Below are 24,986 nucleotides of genomic sequence, written 5' to 3'. Positions count from 1 at the left end.
GACAAACTGAGAATCCCCATCTAGTATCAAATGCCAAATAAGCATTTCGAGAGGAGGCTTAAGGGGCTACAATTAATACTGCTTTATCAACAAGCATTTTGGATGCCAGATTGTTATCACTCGAAAGCAAAGCGTTCTCTGGGGTAGAATGCCCCACTCACTGTTGTCTGACTCAACTGTTGCCTTCAAGAAAGACGTAAAAACCTTTTAAAATGATTGTTCTGCCATAGCCTATAGGGCCTTGGATTTTAGCGTGCCTTGTGCGGTCCTCAATATATTTGTGCATTTCTTTAACTTTATATTCCTGCATTTCAGGAGGTTGGACTAGATGACCCCTGAAATCCCTTTCCAACTCTACGACACTTTTCAGGATGGTTTGAAGTCTTTTTTAAAAAAATAAAATTAAAATGTTGTTATCCTTCCATTCTGTCCACATACGTGAACCCCACTCACCTAGTGGAGGCATGTGGGGGCCCCCAAAGGAAATACGCCCCTCCAACTGAATCTCCTTTTATATGTGAAATTGTTTCATTTTTTTTTAATACAGTCATACCTTGGATGTTGAATGCCTTGGTACTCGTACATTTCGGCTCCCGAACAATCAAAACCCAGAAGTGAGTGTTCTGGTTTTCAAATGTTCTTTTGGAAGCCAAAGACCAATGCGGATTCAGCTATTGTTTCCGGCGCACCTGCACAATCGGGAGCCAATTGGAAGCCGCGCCTTGGTTTCCGAACGTTTCGGAAGTTGAACAGCCTTAAGGAACACATTCTGTTCGAAAACCAAGGCATGACTGTATATGAAATTATTTTGTTTTAATCTATGAAACTGTTTTAATTGTTGGTATTTTTATTGATAAATCACTTCAAGGTGTTGCAAAGGAACATATAAACAATAGGTAAATAAATAAGTAAGGTTCGCTATCACTGGTCTAAGAGAACCTTCCAGACCAGAGAAGTCCACAGCCTGGACGCCACCACTGAGAAGTCTCTGACTTGGACACCAAGTCACTGCTCCTCAAAGCTTGTCCAACACTGAGGGCCAGAGTGAGCAGGTAGGTCCCACATGAGAGGCAACGGCCCTTTAGATATCCTGAGCCCAGACAATATATGCCTTTAAATCGTTGAGACCAGTACTATGAATTGAGCTATGAAAGGAAACAGGAAGCACCCAAAGACTCGAAAAGGCTCTTATGATATCCTGTAGCAGTCGGGTAAAAACTGGGTCTGTGGTGTACAGACAGAAGCAGGCTCAGCCGACTTCCACTTTCAGGCCAGCTGGCATGTACCGAGGTGAGAATAGCTGACTAGGAAGGGAAATGTAAGCACTCTCTGGCCCAGCAGGTTATTTTCCAATCTCGGTGTTCTAGCAGCACCAAAAGGTATCCCTCTGACTAACATTCCTCCTTTTGTATATCACTGTGTGTTTCTTGTCAATGCCCTTTAAACCTAGTTTGTAAATAACCCATTGCTGGCTCCAGGCTCCAGCCACTGTCATTGGCTCCGGTTCCTCTTCATCTTCACTGCTTCTACCTGTTTGTTTGTGGGACAGAAATCCAATGAGCAAGCAGGCAGAGGCATCTCCTGCTCCTCCTTCTCACCACCACTGTTCTCTACGATAGAGCAAGAAGCAGGTGACCAAGCAGGTTGCAATGGTGGAGTCATACTTTGGTCCCCCGACGATAGACTACAACTCCCACCATCCACAGCCAGTTTAACCAATGGTCAAGGATGATGGGAGTTATAGCCCAACATCATATAAGAACCCGAAGTTGAAGACAACCAGTGAAGAGTAAGTAACATTGCTTTGCATTCTATGTGGGACCACCTTCGGTCTTTTTGTCTGGAAGCTCCAGCTGGTGCAAAACACTCCAGTTAGCCTGTCGATGGGGCAGACTATTGCCAGCTCATTAACTCCAGTTCTCAAACACGTGCAATGGCTCCCCATATGCTACTGGGTGAGGTTCAAGGCTCTTGTATTAATTTATGTCATTTAACAACTTGGGTTCAGGATAACACAGGGGCTGCCTGATCACTGAGGTCTTTGGAGGAGTCGCTGCTAGGGGTCCCCTATGGTTTGGGTGCACAGATGCCAACAGCCAGTCAACTGCTCATATGAACCCATGAACTGCTCAATGCTGTGACCCCAATTTGATAGCACGACCTTCCACTTGAGGTCAGATGGGACCTTTCCCTGTTGAACTTCAGGTGCCTACGGAATGCATTTTTTTTATTCCAGCAGGAACGTTAACAGATTTCTGATTTTATAGTTTTAACTCGTTTTTATTTTCACCGTATTCAGTTCCACACACTGATCAAGCATTACTGTAATTAAGTCGTATATGAATTCTTGAAGTAATGAGAAACCCAGGAGGGCTCTTATCAGTGGGCCCCATGCATTTCCAGGTTAGCGGAGTCTGTAACCTGAAGCATCTGTAATCTGAAGCGTCTGTAACCCAAGGTACCACTGTATACCTAGTCTCCTACTTGCAATATACAAGATGCTTCCAGGCATCCAGACCAATCTTTTCATAAATTTGGAGAGACTCGCACCTCTGTTTATTTCAGGCTTCTGATGTGCCACCACACCTTTTGTTGATTATGTGTGGGTTGGCAGCATATCTTGAAGTCGGTTTTTGCTTCTGTATTGCAGTGGAAGAACAACTGTTTGTGGAATTGTTTGCAAGCTTAGCGAGACGGAATTAAGCTGGAGGGGAAACACAGGTGTACCTATATATTTAACATATCCAGAGTAACTTATCATGCCTTGTCCCACTGGGCTCCTCAGCCAAATTGAACATCTATCTGTGCAAGGAATTCCCTGCCTTCCCATTTCATTCTGTTTAGTGAACTCTCTCCTAATCTGCCATGAAAACCCATTTTGGGGAGTTCACTGATTCTCCCTTTTATTGTTAGCTTAACTCGTTCTCCTTTGTTTACTACCACTTTGTCTACACAGTCAGCTTTCCCCTTGCTTTTTGTGTACTTTTAAAACAAATGCCAGTTTGAAAAAGAACTAGCTTAGGTAGGCAATGCAGCTTTGGAGCTGGCAGGAGGACAGAGATGAATAAGGGGATTTTTAAAAAACAAAAAAATGACCCACACAAAGTTTGATTCCGATTTTCAGATGCTCCCTGTGCTGTGCACTAGAAATAATTTAGCAAAGTATTAATTAAGAAAAGTAAATGCAACTAATTATTTGGATGTCAAATGCCACTTCTACTAATCTGTTGCCCACTAAGAGGTACAATTAAAAAACAGTTCTTCTGCAATGTTTAATATCCATTCCTCTTCATCCAAATATTCTACCTGCTGTAAGGAGAGAGGCTCTTAACCTCTTACAAAGCAAGAATAACCTGGCTGGAGTAGCCTTCAGAGCTTTTCCTATGGTTTGAAGGTTGAACAAACTTTAGAAAGCCGTGCAGTGAACTAGCTCTGTAGACCATCTTTGCTTCCCTATCTCTCAGACTTGCACACCCAGCAGGGCTGTTCAAGAGGTTTCCAGGTTCCCATCATGGGTTTCCAAGTCCCCACTTTTAAGCTCTTAGTCAAGAATCTGTTTCTTATGAAGAAAGGCTAGAGCATCAGGGCTGGGGGCGGACAAGAACACAACAGAGGCTTATGAAATTATGAATGGTTGAAAGAGATAGTGTTCAACTTCTCTATCATGATAACAAAACTTGGGTCCACCCAGCAAAACAGAATGGGAAGGAAGAAAATTGTTCTTTTTTACAACACAAAGTTGACTTGTATGTCACAGGTGTGAAGCCCTTCGGATGTGACTGGGCTCAGCCCCACAGCAACATGGCCAAAGGTCAGAAATGATGGGAGTTGTGGCCCAAGGACAACAGGAGGACCACAGATTCCACATCACTACTGCACACGAGAAATTGAGCGACACTAGCTTAGATAGCGTAGACATAGAATGGGGAGTTTGGTGCCCTCCAGATGTTGCTGGACTGCAGTTCCCGTCATCCCTACATACTGGCCATGCTGGCTGTGGGTCGCAGGTTCCCAGTCTTAGACAAATTAATGGGCAAGAGGCTAAATAGAACATCCACCTTCCCAGGTCTGTTCCCCCCACTGTTCAGGCCATCACCTTCAAAGTCCTTTTTTTTTAAAAGCTCTGAGAGACACCTGGCTGGCCACTACTGAGCGGAAAATACCAAACTAGGTGGACCTTGCTGCCTTCCAAATGTGGTTGAACTCCCCTCCCAGCTTCCATTAGCCCCTGTTCACATGCCCAACGGTGAGGAATGATGGGCACTGCTAGAACATAGCAAGTGGCCTACATAAGACCATTCATTGCCCATCTTGCTCAGTGGTGTCTACCCATTTCAGACAGGGAGCCTTCCCCAACCCTAACTTGAGATGTTGGGGATTGAACCTTGGAACACTCTGAATGCAAAGCAGGTGTTCTACGACTGAACTGTAGTCCACCAACATCTGGAGTGCCACACGACAGCCACCCTTGGTCTAATCCAACTGTTGTGTATCTCAAACGCTGGGCATGTTCTGCAAGTTTCCACGTCAATCATTATGGTTGAGATTCAGAAACACAAGCAACTTGTTTTAAGCCCTAAACATCTCAGGCCTCAAACACCTGAAATATTCCCCTTCCTTACAGATCCTCTCAGGTGTTAAGATCAGCAGAGGATGACCCTTTTGGTTGTTCTACCACCTTCTGAAACTTAGGGGGCTGTTCACCTAATAGAGGGCATTCTCTGTAGTAGCCCCTTAGTTGTAGACCTCTCTCCCCAGAGGTCCACCTGGCACATTCACTGTACAGTGGTGCCTCGCAAGACGAAATTAATTCGTTCCGCGAGTTTTGTTGTCTTGCGATTTTTTCCGTCTTGCGAAGCACGGTGTCGGGAAAGTTTTGGAAAAGCTTCAAAAATCACCAAAGTCTTTAAAAACCTCAAAAAAGGCTACCACACCACGTTCTATGAGTTGCTCCTCGAAGTCAAGTCGCAACTGTATTAACGGTGTTAAGAAAAAGGAAACAAACTTGCAAGACGTTTCCATCTTGCGAAGCAAGCCCATAGGGAAAATCGTCTTGCGAAGCAGCTCAAAAAACAAAAAACCCTTTCGTCTAGCGAGTTTTTTGTCTTGCGAGGCATTCGTCTTGCGAGGTACCACTGTACAGTTTTCATCATATGCTGAAGACACACCTCTAGACTCTTGGCTTTTTGACACTTGAGATGTGTATTTTTGGGACCCACCTTATTTCTGTGACTGTAAGTTGTTTCAAACTGTTTTTCACACTGTGTTTTGATTGTGGCAGCCCGTCCAGGGACCTTAGATAATGGACGGGTCATAAATTAATGATGATGATGATGATGATGGTGATGTAGCTGCCAGTTCTGTACCAAATGGACCCACAGGACTATTTCAAGGCCTAAGAGTGGTTCCAGTTGTGAAGCACTTAACTGTACACTGATGAACCATTTTACATATACACCAAAATATGTGAAACATAACACGCCTTCTATTCATAAGCTCATCCTGAAGCAGTTTTTTTAAAAACAAAACATTAAAGCGAATTGTGACATTTCATGCTAGCTGACAGACGAAACAATTATTACCTGCAGAGAGTTCTTCCAAACAGTTTCTACTAATAACCCTTATTCCTTGTCCCACTGGTGCTATTTGGGCACAACACAAAAATTTGGGACAACTTCAGCTCTCAAATTTACAGCTCAATCTGACACATGCTTTTTACTCAGAAGCAAGCCAGACCATGATGTTTATTCCTAGGTAAATGTGCATAAGATCCTTGATCTGTATGAGCTGAAGTGGACCTGTATGGCACACTGGGGATATAAGATGAACCAGTGGTAAGTGACACAGAGGAGAACATGGGAGTGTGTGGATTAGCTAAACTGCAGACCCTCAAACGCCCTACAGTCCTTTGATACTGGAGGGCGTGCACCGTACCGGCATTTCTCTATGCCAAGTCAGTTGATATGGAGGTAGTTGACAAAACTACCTATTATTTAAGTCAACGGGGAGGGGAATAATATACATGTGTTTCTACCTCTCTAATGCTTACAGAAACATGAGATGCTGTACATACATCGTCTTAAGAGGAGGAATACTTAAGAGGAGAAAAGCAGGTCAGTATGGAGGAAGCCTCCTCTAAGTGGCTCACAAAGTGGAGGTTAAATCAAGATTTGAAAATATATTTATTCTCAAGCATATTTTTGGAGCACAGGGTGGGGGGCGGGGAGGTATGAAAGCAGGCACATTCCCACACAGGAGGAACCCAGTCTAGTGGGGCGGGGGCTGCTGGGCTTCACTCAAGCTCATGGTGGATCTATTGTTCTCCAGTAAGGGAAAGATTTCCTATTAGGCGCTATTTTGGGGGCTTCCCGACCACCCCTCCTCTGAGGATGCCCGAAAGACAGGTTGGGTGCACTGTGATCTTTTATCAGAAATTATCCCCTGCTGTTTAAAAAGAAAAAAGAGCAATGATAATAGTGGAAGGTGAATGAGTCCCACAGGAGCGACAGGGCTGCAAAGATAAACGAGGCTACAAAAGGCTGCAGCTCCTGCTCTCCGTTTGGGTACGTTTCAGTCCAACGCAGTTTGAACTGATTTGTCACGCCCACCCATCCCCTGGAGGATTAGCGGGGCCCTGCCCCAGGGGGCTTAGAAGAGCCAAATCTCGCCCTTGCTTGGAAAGCTGGTGTGATCTGCAGTCCTCTCCCCCCCCCCCCCCACTCCGCGCCCCGCCAGCTCTTTATGCAGCCCAGGCAGAGCACGCCGCGAGCCACAATAGAGGTTAGAGGAGGGGGGCGGGTCTGCGCCGATGGTTAGGCAGGCCCGCAGCCGCTTCGCCAGCCAAATGCGTTTTGTCTCACCTGATCTTTTATTTATATAATTCAATTACATATTATTATTCGTGTGTGTGTGTGCAGAGCGGGGGTGCGGGAGGGACTCATCTGCATCCGTGAGGCCTGGGTGCATCCAGCCACCGGGAGGGGGGCAGAGAGATCATGCGCAACGATGCAGACAGCCCAACCCAGACAAGCATGGCACGGAGCCCCCCATATCCTGCCGTATGTCTCCCAAGCCGCGGGACGTGAGGAGAAGAATAAGCAGGAGCAGCAGGCAGGAGCGATGGACACAAAAGGAGCGCGGAGGCGACCGGTCTACTAGTTCAGGCAAGCCGGAGAGAAAGAAGGGGAGAGGAGCTTCGATGGCCAGGGGGGATCCTCTCCCCAGTATACTTGAGGGAAAGCGCAACGCGGGCGGGATGGGCTGGTGGATTACCCTACCGGGAGCCCGATCCTGCTTACCTCTCCCGCTCAGGGCAACCAAGGCGACAGCGGCGAGGAGGAGGAGGCGGGGGCGCCAAAGCTTCGCGGTCATTTCGGCGGGGAGGCAGGAGCGCACGGCTAGGGCACACGGTGCGGAGAGGGAGCTCCCGGGTCGACGCGGCGCAGATGCCCGCTTTCAGGCGGCGGCGGCTTCCTTAGGCAGGCGGTCGGGCGCTCGTTGCAGCCTCCGCGAAAGATAGGGACGAGAGGCGCCGGCAGGAGCAGAGGAGGCGGCGGCGCGGAGGGGAGGAGCGCGCCGGGGACGCGTGGAGAGGAGAGGGGGCGGGACGCGGCGAGGGCAGGGGCGCACGAGTCGCAAAAAGGCAGGCCCTGCGTGGAGAGGAGCGGGGAGGGGAAGAGGGAGAGAGTAGGGCGGGGGGAGGGAGGAGGAGGCCGGAGTTGAAAGGGTTGGGGGAGAAAGAGAGACGGTCGCAGGAGCCTCCCTTGGACCGGTTGGCTGTGGAAGGGCGGCGGGGAGAGAGAGAGAGAGCGCTAATTCTTTACGTATTTTACTTCCACCTCTCAGCTTCAGAAAGAGCCGGCGGTGTTTGGTTGCCGGCGGCTTGACCCTGAGGGACCCGACAGCCGCGAAAAAGGGCGTCTCCGGTCACCCGCCTTCGCTCCCACCCTGCAAACCTGATGCGGGGCGGGGGGGGGGGAGGATCAAAGCCGGAGAGCCACTGTTTCCAGGGTGCGGGTGGGTGGGTGGATTGCTGGCCAGGGTTCTTCCCCAGCAAACCCCCACTATCTCACTGATAATTTCTCACGTTGTATTTCGCCCAAGAGAACCAGATCCATTTCTCCCGAGTCCCTGAAGCCGGACAGCTGTTTTCTATGTGACAAAGATCTGAGATTTCTGACAAGTAGCCTGTTACTGCAGTGAAACAGATGCGCATCCTTGTTGAGTTCCATCAATGAACCTTGTCTTCTTCTTCCCCTTCTTCTTCTTCTTCTTCTTCTTCTTCTTCTTCTTCTTCAAAAACATGTAAATACAGTACTGAAGAAATGTCACAAGAGAGAGGCCAGAGGAATAAAGACCTCAGGGCTGCCTGTCGCTGTCTGATAATGGCAACGGATAACAGTGGAGAAGACCAAAAATAAAACAAAAGGACCACCCTTAGAAAAGGGTCATAAGAAGAGGGCTAGGGAGAAATTTGACTCAGTCCACATTTTAAGGCGAACCTACCTAATCTTCCCTTTCCAAAACAATGCACCAGCCGAAACACAACCACCCTTTCAAGATTCCTCCTTCTGCAAATAGGGCAGTGCAGCCAAGTAGTGTAAAAATGCATATAAACCTGAAAATAGCATTCAAAAATGCATTGTGTAAGGGTACACTAGGCAAAAATTAGGCAAAATCGCATACAGAAACGTATTAGGATGAATTCACACTAATAGGCAGATGAATTTTTCATTAGGACTCTTTTTTAAAAAATCACAAACTGGTGAGAAGGTGTAAAGGAACTGAAGGGGGGCTAGACAGGAAAATCAAAATGGTCAAATCCACACATCCAGCAAGTGGACAACAAAGGGGCTCTGCAACAAAATATTGCAGAGTGGAGTGCTGCTGTTCACTATTTCAGGCACCCTCTTCCAGGATACCCCTCCCCTCTCTCCTCTAGTTTTCCATGTACCTTCCCAACCTACATTCAGCTTTGCTTTTTAAAAAATAAATAACAAAATTCTGCAAATCTTGGGGGTTTGCCTTCTTATTTCTCAGAGGGAGAGGGTGGAGCCTTTTTTGAGACCAGTGAGACCACAGGTGCTGAGTTGCGCCCAACATTGGGGGGGGGGGCTGATATCACACATGCGATGCACATTGCGTGCGTGATGACTGTCGCATTTGGGAGAGGCTGACCAAGCATCCTCCCGATGCAACACTTGTGTGCCAAGCTGCGCTGGTCTGCAGAGCGTTTCCCAATGCTGTGCAGCCCAGGGCAACATACCAGCAGGCCTCCTCTGCCCCCTCACGATTGGGGGGCTGAGCCCTGTCCCAGTGGACATGGGAAGGGGCTGTAGAGGCCTCAGCCCCATAGAGTTGGTATACCTGAATGAGGTGTCTATCTTTTATTTATTGCCACATTTATATCACACCATTCCACCAAGAAACTCAAGGTGGCATGCATGTTTCCCCCTCCAATGCCTCCCTGTTTTACCCCTGCAATAACTCTGTGAGGTACAGGTAAAGGACCCCTGGGCAGTTAAGTCCAGTCAAAGGCTACTATGGGGTTGCGGCACTCATCTCGCTTTCAGGCTGAGGGAGCCGGCGTTTGTCCACAGACAGCTTTCCGGGTCATGTGGCCAGCAGGACTAAATCACTTCTAGCACAACGGAACACTGTGATGGAAACCAGAGCAGCACACAGAAATGCTGTTTACCTTCCCGCCTCAGCAGTACCTATTTATCTACTTGAACTGGCGTGCTTTCGAACAGCTAGATTGGCAGGAGCTGGGACAGAGCAACAGGAGCTCACTCCATCGTGGGGATTCAAACTGCCGACCTTCCGATCAGCAAGCCCAAGAGGCTCAGTGGTTCAGACCACAGTGCCACCTGCATCCTAACTCTGTGAAGTAAATAGACTGAGAGATGGTTGCTGGCACAAGGCCACCCAATTGATTTGAACCCTGGTCCTAGTCTAGCAATCTAATTACTGCGCCACACTGGTTCTTGCCATATGAAGTTAGGTAGCATTCCATAAGTGGCCAGTATAAACCATGTATTAGGTCGGACCACAGCCCATGAGTAAGTAATTAATAGAACACAATGATTCAGATGATACAGTGGTACCTCGCAAGATGAATGCCTCGCAAGATGGAAAACTCGCAAGACGAAAGGGTTTTTTGTTTTTTGAGCTGCTTCGCAAGACGATTTTCCCTATGGGCTTGCTTCGCAAGACGGAAACGTCTTGCAAGTTTGTTTCCTTTTTCTTAACACCGTTAATACAGTTGCGACTTGACTTCGAGGAGCAAGTCATAGCACGCGGTGTGGTAGCCTTTTTTGAGGTTTTTGAAGACTTTGGTGATTTTTGAAGCTTTTCCAAAACTTTTCCGACACCGTGCTTCGCAAGACGAAAAAAATCGCAAGACGACAAAACTCGCGGAACGAATTAATTTCGTCTTGCGAGGCACCACTGTATTGACATGCATTCAGTGCTGAGGAAATCCATGAGAAATGCCTGTTTAACCTTTCAGATAATGGCAACCATGAGTTCTCATGGCAGAACAAAATATGTTGCATTAATAGCATCTTGGATAATCTTAGAATCTTTCTAGCATTTCTTACAGGTTTGTAAGATAAGTTTACCAGAGGAAATCAAACTCATTTGGGGGTTTCACTGATAGTTTTCAGTTCCACAGTAGCAGGGGTTTTTCCATTAAAATGCAGAAGTGTGAATTTAAATCTGAATTCTGCACTTTTTCGTATGTCTTTTACCCAAGAGACAAACACTTTGGGGTGTCTAGACTCCTGGATAAATGGGGCTGGCTATAATATATATTTGGTCTCAGCAGAAGGAAATGGATTAGGGGGTTTCAGGCATAGACAGATTGCTAGACATATAACATAGAGGGGATATCTACAAACAGACAGGAGAAAAAACAAACATTTTCATACCCTCTGCAAACAGTTATATATATTTTAAGTGTCCAGCCCCTTAACAGCAAAGCATCATAAAAATTAAATAGACAAAGTTTTCCTCACCACTAGGATAAGAATTACTTTACCTTCTAAATTTCAGGAGGAGGAAAAGAATAGGTGACAGGCAGCCCCCCAATCCTGCACCATTCAGAAATAAATTGCACTGTTCAAAACAGCTTACTTCTAAGTAGGGGGGAGGAGAAATTCAATTCGCATTTTAATGCAAACCTGCCCTCCCAAAAACATTATGCAAACAGACAGTGACTATCTATTGAAATTTGCCCTTCTAATTTTTCTCCAACCAAATATTGTGCAGTATTAAAAATACAATGCATATATTGGAGAAGAACTCAAAAATCCATTGTTGTTTTTTTATTGGCAAACTGATGTGAAGAACTGAATAATGAGAAACCGAGAAAAGACAAAATGGGCAAGCCATCTCCAGCTCCGTGAAAGATTCTATCAATGGTGTCTCTGAAATTTTTTACACATCACTTGGGAAGACAGGAGAACTAAAGCCAGTGTCCTGGGAGAAGCAAAGATCATCAGTGTCGAAGCAATGATTCTTCAACATCAACTTTGTTGGACTAGTCATGGTCTGGCTTACTATAAGACGGCTTCCTATGTTTCTGTGTCACTGCTCTTCAGCAGATGTGCCTAGGATTTCAACCCTAGTTAATAACTGGCAGTCCTAGGAAATAAAAATGACCCAGCAGTTTCATGTAGGTGTTAATCAACGTGGAGGATAAGATTGAACCCTGTGGAACCCCACATTGAAGGTTCCACAGGGTTAAAAGCATTCCCCAAGTAACACCCTCTGGGAACAACCATCTAATTAGGACTGGAATCACTGCAAAGTGGTGCCACCAACCCCCCAAGAGTCGCTTCAGAAGGATACCTGGTCAATGGTATTGAAACTGCTGAGAGGTCAAGAAGAATTAACAGGGACATGTTTCCCTTGTCTCTCTCTAGACAGAGGTCATCATACAGGGCGACCAAAGCAGTTTCTGTGCCAAAACCAGGCCCAAACCCCTATTGAAATGGATCCAGAAAATCAGTTTCTTCCGAAAGTGCCTGGATCTGGTCCACAACTATTCGCTCCAGAACCTTGCTCAGAAAAGGGAGATTAGCAACTGGCCGGTAGTTAGTTAGGTTTTCTGAATCCAGGGAAGGGTTCTTAAGGGGTGGTTTTACCACTGCGTCCCTCAAACAGGCAGGGACCACCCCCTCTCGTAAAGAGGCATTGATCACCTCCCTGGCCCAGCCAGCTGTTCCCTCCCTGCTGGTTTTTATCAGCCAAGAGGGGCAGGGGTCTAGAGCGCAAGTGGTCGCCTTGACTGATCCAAGCACCTTGTCCACATCCTCGAGACTTACCAACTGAAACTAAAGCTAATGTAGTCAGGGGCGAAGCAAGGGGGTGCAGTAGGGGTGGGCCGCCCTGGGTGTCACCGCTGAGAGGGCACTAACCACGGGGCCTGCAGCGCACCAGAGCCACGTGTCTCTCCTGGGAGAGATGCGGTGGCTTTTGTGCACACAGGCTCCGCGCTGCGCAAACGGTCCACCTGCTGCCTCCCCCCAGTGGTAGGGCAGCTGAGTAGGAGGAGGCAGGCAGACTCTGGAGGCCCCATGGTGCGCCCTGCCCCTGGGCGCGCTGTTCCAGGCACCGGAGCGTCTTCTACCCAGGCATGTATTTTAATATGCAATTGCATTTTATTATGCACATTCTTAAAACTGCTGACTTTAACCTTTCTCTTTTTCAAGAATGGAATGGGCTTGATGGACTTGGGGCAGGGGAGGAGAAAATGCAACAACTGCCAGGGTGTTGCAGCAAAGAGACCTGGAGCAGCACCGTTGCCAACATGTGAAAGCAGGGGGATCAAGCAGACCCTGTGCTGCTCAAGCCAAGCCTCGCTTCCCACCCCATGGAGTGGGGTGTTTTTGGAGTTCTGCTGGCTACAAATAGCAGGGATGACACCTGTGGTAGCTTCTGCCAGCCTAGAATTTGGGCAAGCACATTGGGGTGGCTCTTGTTCTTGATGTTTCCCCACCAATGGTGGAACTTCACAACTGGTAAATGTTTTTTTGGGGGGGCTGAGCAGAGGGGCACTTCAGCTCTGCTCCATCCAAGCCCCTCCAGCATGCTGGATCTGGGGGTCTGCATTTCTCTCCCCAGCCGTTTTGAACTTGCTTGCCTTCTGCATCACATGGAACCATGTTTCAGGAAGCTTTCTGCAGCTAGTGCACGTTGCCTGCAACTATAAACAAAACTTGTTCGAGAAAATGACAGTATAATCCAATTTCCAACAGGCACAGAAAGTGATTTATTACACACAGAGAGAAAACTAATTGTGGTATTTCTTTATTAACTGAATGTAGATCAATACATAGTAAAATCCTGTGACTTAAATGCCATCTCATATGTTTTAAGGGTATCAAGAACTTTCTCATGAGCCCAGTCAGTTTTTCAATTAACTCGTGTGTTTTCAAAACTGAAATCAATTAAAGTTATCCAGCTGAAAAGATTAAAATTATATGCTAAGATGGATCGTCATGCCACTTCAAACCAAATTTGGGCTTAAAAGTGCAATAAGATTCATACCAAATATATTTTGCATCCCATGCTAAACTCATTCAGGGATAACAGTCCAGCGTTGGATACCAGAGGCATTTTGCTTTAAAACTGCAGGGTTTTTGATGACCAGACTGAATAAAAACTGGCCATTCCTTCATCAAAAACCCACAACAGGAGCAGATGATTTCAAAAAAAGAAGCAGCTAAGAGGAGGGGTTGCTGAACCCTTTCCATATCTTAGCACTTCTGTTCTCCAAACCCCACTCACTCCAAGTCACTGTTGCCCCCCTGCATGGTTCTAGATGAGTATTTCCAAAGGAGGGGAAAAACCTGGCTGGAGGGAAATTTGGAATAGAGTAGCAGGGGTGGGGAAAGGGTTAAGCATGTAGCACCACCTCCACCCTCACTGAAGCACCTCTCCTCTCCTGTAGAAGGACTTGGGGCAAAGGGGGGGGGTGGAATAGTGAGGAAATGGGTGAGTTGTAAAGGGAGGGGGATTAGTCCAGTACAAAGGGAGGAGGGGTTGCTCAAGTGTGTTTGAAGAGCCCTGGAATAAATATCCTGAAAAAGCATAGGATTATCCCCCTTCCCAAATAGCTATGGCCTAGCAGTATTTCCAAATTTTGTTGCTGTTGCTTTGTTAGTGTGTTTGCTTCTTTGCACAGTAAATGTGCACTGCTCTTAATTTGCCATACAGGATTTGGGTATCACGCCACAAGGCAGCACTTCAGATGCCATGAAATCACATTTTTCGTGCATACTCCCCCCCCCCCCTACTTGGGAGATGTGATCCTTCCCCAGCGAATCTGCTGCTGAGGAATGAGAATCACAGGTTCCTACTGATCTGTATCAATGACCTCCTCGTGGGTGACACAACTCCCCAGCCATTTCTGTAAAAACATCCCAATATTTGTGAGTTCCTGATTCATTTACCTAATACACCCATCCTTCCTCCAGAGAGCTCGGGGTGGTTGGTGCCTGTTAAGTCTTCCTCAACCCATTTTACCTTCACAGTAACCCTGTAAAGTAGATTAGGCTGAGAGGTAGCGAGTTGCCCAGTAAGATTAATGGCTGGATAGGGATTTGAACCTGGCTCCCCCAGTCCTAGTCTAACACTCTGAGGCAGAGTGGAAAATGTATTTCAGCCTCAAGGCTGCAATTCCCTTCTGGAAAACCAGAGGGCCACATTCCAGCGTGGGTAGAGCAACAGATGTGAATTTTTGTGCAGTAGGCTAGCTTTTTACAAACGTGCACCTTCTCTGCCTTCCACCCAGGCGTGCAAGAGGGCACATTCCAGCCAGGCAGAAACACTCAAGGAGGGTGCAAAGCAGGGCCAGAGTGGATATGGCTTGGGGAGAGTTCCAAGGGCCAGGCCAGAGGGGCATGGAGGGCCGCATTCAGCCCTCGGACCCGAGGTTCCCCATCCCTGCTCTTAGGCTGCACAAAGGGACAGGTCAGTCAGTACAGCATGAGCTTCTTAATCTGTCGTGGGTCAAAAAGGTTATTGTATGGCAGGCGGTTGGAATAGATGACTCTCATGGTCCATTTCAGCTCTACAGTTCTACAGCTGTGGGTTAAGAAAGATTGTTGCTCGCCCTTTGCTATTGTTGGTTGGAGTCAGTCCTGAAAAAAAAGATGATGTGTTTGTGCGGGAAAAATCACGGGCATTCCAAGTAACCATGCCTAATCATTTCCCCACCACCACCCCTAGGTTTGCCTGGGGCAAAATGGGAAGCTGCTGACCCCTGCTGAAGCCTTGCGGGGGGGGGGGAGGGTCGTGGTATATGGGCGGTCCAGCCCTGCTGCCCAGGCAGTGCACATCCATCCATTTCCACTAAGCCGCTATCTCTGCGAACCTTTCCGTGAAAGCCAATGTAGACAGCCATCCTTCGCCCCTGCTTCCTTTTCTGGAGGGGGTGAGAGTCAGGGTGTGGGGTGGGGTCTGGGTCTCCTGCTAATCATACTTTGGTTTCACCTGTCAGTGAATCGTGGCAGCTTCTTAAGGGCCCAGCGCCTCACCTCTTACCTTGGTACAGAAATTATCGCACAACGGCAGGCGCTGTGATATAAAAGCACCATGTGGAGAGAGGGAGGAAATGCATGCTGGATGGAGCTGGGGTGTTGGCCCTGCAAAAAAAACCCATTGCGTTCATTTCTGCAGCCGCTCAGCTGCCTCCTTGCTTCAAAGATGCTGATGTTAGCAGTGGGAATGCAGCAAGGCCGGGGAGACTCTCCCCAGAATACAGAGCAGCCAGTGGGAAGGGGATGCTTGGCAGGTGGTCACGCGGGTTTGTCTAGTGCCTCTCCCCCTTTCATCTCTTTTTATGAAAAAATAATGGGGGGTGGAGAATCAAGAATCCCACTTCAGTTCAGCCTAAGGAAACTAGCTGGGCAACATTTGTGTTGCTCCTGTCTAATTCCCCTCCCTAACCTCTGTGTATCCAATTTGCATCTCAATAGACTTTGCTTCTCCCCCCCCCCCATTTTCCCCTTCTTTTTCTTCTCTCTCTCTCCCCCCCCCTCCTTCCTGGAGCTTTCAGGAATCACTGAGCAGCCCCTAACAGGCCATTATGCTACAGTCAGGCCAGCTTGTGAGAGCCGAGCAAATAAGAGCATCCAGCAGCAGCAGCTGACAACAATTCGCCAAAGCAGATTGTTTGCTTTCCCCTCTGACACCGTCCTTGTGTTTCGCAACCATTGTTTGCAATTAGAGAATTTGGTCACAGCAACCTCCCCACCCCTGTCCCAAACCATGAATAAGTTGAGCAAAACAACAGTAGCAACAGCACATCCAGTGACCCTGGAGACTGGGTCAAATCTGTAGAAATGAAGAAAGACTATTTATTTATTTCAGTTTATGGCCCTGTCCTTCATTATAGCATCCCAGGATGTGTTGCAGCCATTGAAGAACATAATAAGATCAGCACAATGGCCCATCTAGTCCAACATCCTGTTCTCACAGTAGCCAGCTAGAGATGCCCATTTTGGGAAGCCCACAAAGACAACCCAGGCAGAAGAGCACTCCTCCTCTTGTGGTTTCCAGCAACTGATATTCAGAAGCATTATTGGCTTCTGTATAGCTAACATGGCTAGAAGCCATATCCAGTCTTATCTCCATGATCGTCCAGACCCTCCTATTTTCCAGGGACAGTCCTGGATTTACAGAAGCTGTCCCGGTTTCTGATTTGATCCTGTTTTTCCTTAGGACGTCCCTATTTTCATCAGAGAAATGTTGGATGGTCCCTATTTTCATCCGAAGAACATTGGAGGGTATGGTCCTCTCAGAATTTGTCCAACCCTCTTTTAAAGCCATCCAACTTTGTAGCCATGGGGAGCAAGTTCCATATGATCTGCACGAAGAATAACTTTCTTTTAGCTGTCCTGAATTTAAAATTCAGTGTGAGAAACAGTTTTAAGCAAGCCATGGTTATAGGAACAGGGTGGATCCCAAATACAGTGGTACCTCGCAAGACGAATGCCTCGCAAGACAAAAAACTCGCAAGACGAAAGGGTTTTTTGTTTTTTGAGCTGCTTCGCAAGACGATTTTCCCTAGGGGCTTGCTTCGCAAGACGGAAACATCTTGCAAGTTTGTTTCCTTCTTCTTAAAACTGTTAATACAGTTGCGACGACTTCGAGGAGCAACTCATAGCACGCGGTGTGGTAGCCTTTTTTGAGGTTTTTGAAGACTTTGGTGATTTTTGAAGCTTTTCCAACACCGTGCTTCGCAAGACGAAAAAATCGCAAGACGAAAAAACTCGCGGAACGAATTCATTTCGTCTTGCGAGGCACCACTGTACTTACATTTCTGGTTTCAAAAGCCTAAGTGTTCTCTTCAACGTAGGACAGGATCTAGAAAGTGCCAGATGGACCTCCTTGGGAATGGAATTTCACACTTAATCTGCCATCCTCTTGAGCTTCTGAGGCCAGAAGGTAAGGTAGTTCTGTTGAGTCTAGCACCTGAGAAGAGAAGAAGGTGGTCTTTCATATATTTGGGACCTAATCAATCTAGAGCTTTAAACGGGCTTTTTTTCAGCCAGAACTCACTGGAACTGAGTTCTGGCACTTCTCAGGCGGGCACCATTGCCATTATAAGAGAACAAAGGAGGTGTTCATGGTGAGTTCCAGCACCTCTTTTTCTAGAAAAATAGGACTGCTTTAAACACTGTTTTGAGTCCATTGACTTGGGCACAAAAAATGGCAATTGATTACTAATTGATTACCTTTTAAAAAAACAACAACTACCCTTCTCATGCCTCCCAGGCATACAGAGTTGAGTACCTGGTTTAGGAGCCTTTTCACACACATACACAGTATGATTACAACAACCCTTTGAGGTAGGTTGCATTAGGTTAGGCCAGTTTCACTTGGGGAGCTTCATTCTTCATTGGGGATTAGAACCATTTATTCTCACAACAGCCTTGTAAGGTAGGTTAGGCCGAGAGATAGTGGCAATGCAAAGGGTCACCCAGTGATCTTCATAGCACACCCAGGTGTCCCCAGTCCTAAACTCCCACCCCCACGGATCCAAGATGCCTAGCAAGCTGACACACATTCACCCCCAGTATATAGTTGATCTTTAAGATCTTCCAAGGAAACCTTGCTAGCTGGTCCAAAATCAGAAGACAGTCACCTGGTGACAAGGAAGCAGCCCTTTTTGGTGATAACACCCACTCTGTAGAATGCTTATCCTTGTTCATGAGGTTGGAGACAGTAATTCATAGAATCATAAAATCATAGAAATGGGATCAGGAGAGTCATCTAGTCCCTGCAATGCAGGAATCTTTTGCCCAAGTTGTGGCTCGAACCCAGGACCCTGAGATTAAGAGTCTCATGCTCTACCAAGTGAGCTACTAAGGTATGCACACTTCTCTCTCTCTCTCTCTCTCTCTCTCTCTCTCTCTCTCTCTCTCTCTCTGTGTGTGTGTGTGTGTGTGTGTGTGTGTTCCTGGGCCAAGCTTTCTTGGGCTCTGATTTTGTTGTTGTTGGTGCTGTTTTATTATTGTTTCAAGACCTATTTTTAAGTGTTTCTTAATATATAATTTAATACATAATTGTAAATCGGCTTGAGGCTTATGTGAAAGGCAATTCGTTAATTATCCATTTCTGCTGATTGATTTTATATCCTGCCCTTTTCCTGCAAGCAGCTCAAGGCGATCTACAGGACGCCCCCCCCCCCTTATTTAAGCTCCTGGACAACCCTGCGAGGTAGGTTAAGTCAAGAGGCAGTGGCTGGCTCAAGGTCAGGAGGGGGAATTGCACAGACAAGGACCGAGAGTGAGGCAGAAGTGCAGAACAAAAACATTAAGGCTCTGCCCCATCTAGTCCAGTATCCTATTTTCACAGTGGCTGACTATATCCCTGTGGAAAAGCTCACAGGCTGGACCTTTCGGCCCTGGACATCAGAACAGACAAAAAATGAAGTATTAATTAAAGGAGTGCATCACTGTTAACTTAAGGAACTTGCTGACATGAGATATGGAGATATGGAGATAGCTTTAAAGGAAACTGGACATATATACTAGTCATAACTGGCTATATACAGCTTCCAGGTTCACCCTGACTGTGGATACTAGTTGCTGCTGAGCACAAACCAGAGAGAGTTTTTGCCTTGTTCGTGGGCTTTCTGGAGGCCCTTTGCTGGCCTCTGTAAGAAGCAAGATGCTGCCCAGATGGACTTTTGGTTTGGGTTCTTAAGTTCTTATCAATGGTGGTGGGGACTTGTGGCCTTGCAGATGTTGTTGAGCTACAGCTCCCATCGCCCTTGACCACTGGCCACGGTAGCAGAGATGGGAACTGTAGTCCAAAAACATTTGGAGGGCACCATATTTGCCATCCCTGGTCTAAACCACCTAAAAGGCATCAGATTAGGGGGGTCTGAACTGCAAACTGCCTACTCTTGTTCATGATACAGATACCTGTGGTTTTTTTTAAATAGAAATGGTATAAGGCTCCTTCCTCTTGATTTGAAGAATAATTCAGAGATAATGGGAGTTGGAGGGCCGCAGGTTACCTGTCCTTGGGAACAGTAGGTAGCTGTGTTGGTCTGCTGCAGTAGAAACAAAATAAAAAATTCCTTCCAGTAGCACCTTAGAGGCCAACTAAGCACACGAAAGTTCATACCGATAACAAACTTAGTTGGAAGGAATCTTTTTATTTTGTTTTGGGGAAATCACTATATTTTAGCCAAACCTACTGAAATCACACACATACACATGCATACCTGCTGCTTGGAACTCATGTCAAGCATACAAAAGGGCCTGGTGTATTCTCTCTTGATTTCTTAAAAAAACCAACCCAGCCAATCTGTTCTTTATCTCTCCAGTTTCCCCTTAAGGCAGGGAGTCCTGGCTAGCAGCATGTGCACTAAGTCCAAAGAAAATGTTAGCAGTAAGCTGGCAAATTGCTTTGGGCAAAGTTCAGAGTTCCTCTTCAGCCCAGCATCCAGCTAAACACTGCAGGGACAGTCAAAACCATTACAGAAAAAGATTAATTTCCTTTTACCTTGTGTTGAATGACAAAGTGCCAATCTTGACTATTTGCATTGTTATTTCTATGGGTCGTGCCATTAATGCACCTAGCATAATGTTATATATAAAATAACTTGATATACAAAGTACCCCTCAATGACCCTGGTTCTAGTCCTTATCTTAAATGTGACCTGGAAGGCTATAAGTAAATAGCCTGCCCTCCTAATACTGAATGTAAATTAGCATACTAATCTTTGCTACCAGCAAAGTTTGATTTTCACACACACACACCATAGGAAAGAATTGGGTTCCTCTTAGCCAATGGAATATTCTGTCAAAGGCAAACTCATGCAGCAATAAAGCTGCTAGCACATTTGCAAAGCTAAGCAGGGGTCTGGTCTGGTTTCAAACTGGATGGGGAACCACGTGTTCTCATTTCTCACTAGGGTCATGTCCTTGCAACATAAAACTTAGCAAAGTAAATGGAATAGCAAATAAACAGGATCTTGTAGGAAATAAAACAGTGGTATAAAGGAATAAAGGTGTTATTAACATTCACTCACCAAGGCAGACCTGGCCCCTCTCCTACAGAATAGTTGACCCCAAATCGTGCTTAAACTCCAGCTTTGCAATGGTTGGGTAGTTCATATCTCCAATGGAACCCCCTCTTTGCTTCCCAAGGAGCAGTCGTATGCTTCACTAAACCACAGACCAAGGAATAGGTGAGAGGTTTCTGTTCCCAGGATTTTAAAGGAAGAGCTCAGCTTTTCTTGCAGCTCGGATCTCTGATCCCAGACTTTGTGTTCCATTAGTCTCCAAGTTCAGGTATACCTCCCTTTATCCTCTCTTCTGTTAGTGTGGGTACTGTGGAAAATTGTCATGCTCACTCTTCAGACTCGGATAATTAGGGACTCCTTTACTCTTTAAGGTCAAAGTGTATTTGTGCTGCATGATTTGCTGCCTGCATAAATAGATAGATAGATAGATAGATAGATAGATAGGTAGCCGCAATCATTTTAAGGCCGCTTGTTCAGCGCCTGAAGAATTGCTCAAGCCCACTGAGATGAAATGCGCTACGGATCGCGCCCCTGGGAAGGTAAGCACAGCGGCTGGCCCCCCTCGCCTCTTCTTCCAGCCCCCCCCCCCCCCGTGCCACTTCTCTGGTCCGCCACAAGGTCTGAGGGACAGTGGACCTGCCCACGGCTAAAAAAAGTTGCCGACCCCTGAGATGATAGATAGATAGATAGATAGATATAGATAGATAGATAGATAGATAGATAGATAGATAGATAGATAGATAGATGATGATAGATAGATAGATAGATAGATAGATAGATAGATAGATAGATAGATAGATAATAGATAGATAGGTGATATAGATAGATCAGATAGATGATAGATAGATGATAGATAGATAGATAGATAGATAGATAGATAGATAGATAGATAGATGATAGAGATAGATGATGATAGATGATAGATAGATAGATGATAGATAGATAGATAGATATAGATAGATGATAGATAGATGATAGATAGATAGATAGATAGAGATAGATGATAGATGATAGAGAGATAGATAGATAGATAGATAGATAGATAGATAGATAGATAATAGATAGATAGATAGATAGATGATAGATAGATGATAGATAGATAGATGGATAGATAGCTTGGCACCCCTATGCTCCTCTGCCTCTTCCATTTCATTGAATAAAACAACCTTTCTCTATGTCCTGGTGTGTGTGACTTCTTCCTGGGGCATAAGGTTATGGATAAACATGTCTTTCATAATGGATGCATGTACTGACTCCAGCAAAATATTCCAGTGCTGTCAGAGTTCTGTGCTGAATGCACATGGACAAGCACGTGCGTTCAGACATGCACCTTGGACCATTGGAAATTAAAGAGTCTTCATGCCATAGATTTAATAGCTAATCAGAGGAAGATTTAAGTGGAACAGAAATCTTGCAAACAAATCCTTAATTTTCAGTATTTTTTTTTACTTAGTATGCCAGAATATTGTTTATTTTTATGTCTGTGAACATACACATTAGGTGCTGTCATATCAAGGCTGTTTCAAGACAAACGGTGGATGAGGGTTGTCCCCCTCTTGCCTTGCTCCCCAGGTGTATCTGGCTGGCTTAAATGGAGGCAGGATTCTGCACCAGTGGACTTTATTCCAATCCAGCAGTGCAATGCTCGCCAACGTCTCTGTGCGTTTAAACCCATAGCTCTCACTTCCATTTGGCAAATGGATAGAAAGGCATGCAGCTTAACTTGAATCCCCATGCTATGCTTTTCTAAACTATGTTTGTGCTCTAATTTCCTTTGAAAAATATGTTTTAAGAGATGGCACCGAAGACAGAAAAGGGGGAATGTGTGTTCAGACCACAACAGAGTATGCAATGACACAATCGCAACGCTGTGTGATGCAATCTTTTACGCAATGGGGATTTTTACTCTCTGTGTTTGGGATTGTTGCATTGATGATGATAACAGGGAGAGAAGCCTCTGGGTAATGTAAAGCAATTGATCAGAACACCTTTATATATATATATATATATAAAGCATACATTGTCATGTGAAGTAGGTAATCTGACCCCTGCTGGTAGAAACGTGTAATGGAGCTGGAAGATAGCTGGAGGTTCAACTTCCAAGGTTTTCCCTCTATTAATGAAGAGAATAAGGTCACCTTGATGATAATGCAGTTGACCAAAGCATACAACTTTATATCCTGGGGGAACTTGTCATCAAAGTGATTGAACTTTACAGGGATCTCAGGTGCTTGTCTGGGTTCACTACTGTCTTTCAAACCAAACCACAGCTTGCTAATGGAGAACTCCTGCCACCCTTAGGATTTCATTCATTTATATCCTATTTCAGTGTTATCTCCCTCTGTCTTTCTCATGCAGAGTTATATACAGTGGTACCTTGGGTTAAGTACTTAATTCGTTCCGGAGTTCCGTACTTAACCTGAAACTGTACTTAACACTTTAGCTAATGGGGCCTCCTGCTGCCGCCGTGCCGCCGGAGCACGATTTCTGTTCTCATCCCGAAGCAAAGTTCTTAACCTGAAGCACTATTTCTAGGTTAGCGGAGTCTGTAACCTGAAGCGTATGTAACCTGAAGCGCATGTAACCCAAGGTACCACTGTATCTATATATATATGTGTGTGCATGTATCTCAAAATGTTTCTCTAAATCCATCTGATTTCCTGTTCAGTGCAAAAGACTGCACATTGTGTAATTTAATTCAGGTGCTTCAGGGTGAAAGGTGATGAAACGGGCCTGGAAGCATGAACAGATCCTGGCCATGTTCCAGCGGGCTTTGCGGTGAGTTCAACATGCACGTGGTTTGGGGGAGGTGACCTGGGCTGCATGCAGCCCTTCCACACCTCCACCAGCTTTCGAAAACTTCAGGGGAACTTCAAATAGCTGCCTACAATATATTTTTTTACCGCTTGACTGTTAAAAACAAACAAACCCTCAAAGCAATCTCCAAAAGGTATAAAGCAATGAAATTATCTGTTTAGAAACAGTAGAAAACAACAATTAAAAAACTTTGTTATAAAGATCAATGATAAACTAATAACCAGATTAAAGACACATGTTCATCTTCCATGGGTCAAGATAGGCTTGCCTAAACAAAAATGTTTTTGGCGTTATTTTTATTTAAAGCAAGACTCCTTGGACGGCTCTGTTCTCCCTTTCTTCCTGCCCAGGGTTGTCCTGTCCTCTGTCTGCACCTCAGAGCTGGCTCATCCTTCAGGGCTTAGCCTCTCCTGCTCTCCAGCAGCCCCTATGAGCTGCCCAAGGGAGGAGGCTGGCAGCGGCAGCCATGGAGAGGCCAGTGGGATGCTCCCTCGCCACTGCCACCACTGCCACCACCACTCAGGACAAATGCCAGCTCATCCTCCTCTCTGAATTCAGCCTTGGAGGGGAAAATAGGGACGTTCTGGGATGAAATCAGAAGCCAGGATGGCTTTTGTAATTTTGTGTCTCCTGGAAAATCGGGACGCTTGGAGAGTATGAGGAAGTTGCAAAGGTGACACTCTTCCCTCACTTACTTTTTTATCTCCATGGGCTTTTCAAGGCACACAAACACACTCCACTCTCATTAATAATTGCCCAGTCATCTGTACATATGCAAATTTACATCATGGGACTGTGGTCCGAGTCTTGTAACTGTTTAGCAGCAGCCCACCCCCCACCCCCACCCAACACTGATGTTGAACCTCCTGACCATTGGCTGTCGATCTAATTGGTTCCATAGTGGTACATTTTGCTGCTACAAATGTCTTTGCAAAACAGACGACCCCCCCCCACGGCCTTTCACCCCTTCTGATATCTGTTGGGGTGTTTTTGTTCCCCTATACATTGCTATATCCACCCTCTTCCTAAACCGAGCTTGTAAAAAGATTTGCTGCTGCTCCTTCCAAAAGGAACCTGATCATACGAAAGGAAAACAGCTGGGAAGCCATAAATTTCCCCCTTCTCTCTCTCCCCCCCCCCCCCCACGGTTGACAATGAATGAGAGTTATGTCTGGCGCTCTCAGCATTGACTCAGAAGCTGCATCAGCATTTGCTGTGGCAGAGAAGCATCTTCTGAATGAAACCGAAGGAGAGGCATAAGGCGCAGAGAATAGAATGAGCATCTATTTCTATCTCTCTCTCCAACCAACCACCCCTGCCACCCACAGCATCCCAATACTACGGTTCCAGTGGAGACATCAACCTTCCACAGCTCCGTACAAGCTTTTGCCACTTTAAGAAGTTGTGAAAGCCAAGCCGATTACTCCCAATGACTGCTTGTTCCTACTGGTGCTCTACTTGGCGAAACAGCATTGCTCTCCTGTAAGTAAGCAAAGACCATCTGGCATTGCAGTTGATCAAGGTTTCCCTCAAAGCAGTGCTTCCAGGAGAATACTTAAGGGAATGTACAACAACTCGAGCCAAAACCATACTTAGAAAAGACTTGTTAGCAGACGAG

General features: G+C 46.1%; 1 protein-coding gene across 2 annotated transcripts in view; it reads right to left on the bottom strand.

Moving 5' to 3' along the window:
• Positions 1-7,615, bottom strand: part of CD99L2 (CD99 molecule like 2) — a 70,090-nt gene extending 62,475 nt beyond the window's left edge. The window contains exon 1 of one of the 2 annotated variants that reach the window (XM_028714426.2): positions 7,299-7,615. In XM_028714426.2, coding sequence (XP_028570259.1) covers positions 7,299-7,371 — 73 coding nt within the window. In that variant the 5' untranslated portion in view covers positions 7,372-7,615. The remainder of the gene's footprint in view (positions 1-7,298) is intronic. The other variant, XM_028714427.2, reaches the window with a different exon arrangement.
• Between the last annotated feature and the right edge of the window lie 17,371 nt (positions 7,616-24,986).

The sequence above is a fragment of the Podarcis muralis genome, chromosome Z, assembly GCF_964188315.1.
Source record: "Podarcis muralis chromosome Z, rPodMur119.hap1.1, whole genome shotgun sequence".
Taxonomy (NCBI): domain Eukaryota; kingdom Metazoa; phylum Chordata; class Lepidosauria; order Squamata; family Lacertidae; genus Podarcis; species Podarcis muralis.
This window is presented reverse-complemented; position numbering and strand designations above follow the sequence as displayed.